The sequence below is a fragment of the Tupaia chinensis genome, unplaced genomic scaffold (genome assembly GCF_000334495.1).
Source record: "Tupaia chinensis unplaced genomic scaffold, TupChi_1.0 Scaffold000403_1, whole genome shotgun sequence".
In the NCBI taxonomy this organism is placed as follows: Eukaryota; Metazoa; Chordata; class Mammalia; order Scandentia; family Tupaiidae; genus Tupaia; species Tupaia belangeri.
In genome coordinates this window covers 591,661-592,251 of record NW_006159905.1, presented here as the reverse complement: position 1 = coordinate 592,251, position 591 = coordinate 591,661, and the positions used below count along the sequence as shown (strand labels likewise).

Sequence of the window (591 nt, the reverse complement as noted above, 5' to 3'; positions counted from 1 at the left end):
GGCCCCCGCCTCCCCCCCCCCCCCCGCCGTCCGGCCCACAGCTGTCTGGCTGCAACGCGGCCATCCTGAAGCGGGAGACCATGCGCCCGTCCAGCCGCGTGGCCCTGATGGTGCTCTGCGAGACCCACCGCGCCCGCATGGTCAAGCACCACTGCTGCCCGGGCTGCGGCGGAGGTGAGTGGCCGGCAGGGCCCGCGGGCGGCACACCCCGCAGCGCAGGGGTTCTTGGGCCTGACCACGTTTCGCTGCTCCCAGGGCACCTTCCTGGAGTGCCACCCAGACTTCCGCGTGACCCACCGCTTCCACAAGGCCTGTGTGTCCCAACTGAATGGAATGGTCTTCTGTCCCCACTGTGGGGAAGATGCTTCGGAGGCCCAGGAGGTGACCATCCCCCGGGGGGACGGGGGGACTCCACCAGCCGGCACTGCAGCCCCTGCGCCCCCACCCCCCCCGGCGGCCCCGGCAGCCCCGGCGCCCCCCCCTCGGGCCCAGGACGCCCCGGGGAGAGCCGACACTTCCCAGCCCAGGTACTGGCCTCTCCCCTACGGCCGCCTCCCCGCCCGTTCCTCTCCGGCCCCAGCTCCGCAGGCG

General features: G+C 74.1%; 1 protein-coding gene across 1 annotated transcript in view; it reads left to right on the top strand.

The window, feature by feature from the left end:
- Positions 1-591, top strand: part of EHMT2 (euchromatic histone lysine methyltransferase 2) — a 28,342-nt gene that overhangs the window by 15,731 nt on the left and 12,020 nt on the right. Inside the window, exons 11-12 of the mRNA XM_006154299.3 lie at positions 42-169; positions 240-527. Of these exons, the coding sequence (XP_006154361.1) occupies positions 42-169; positions 240-527 (416 nt within the window). The remainder of the gene's footprint in view (positions 1-41; positions 170-239; positions 528-591) is intronic.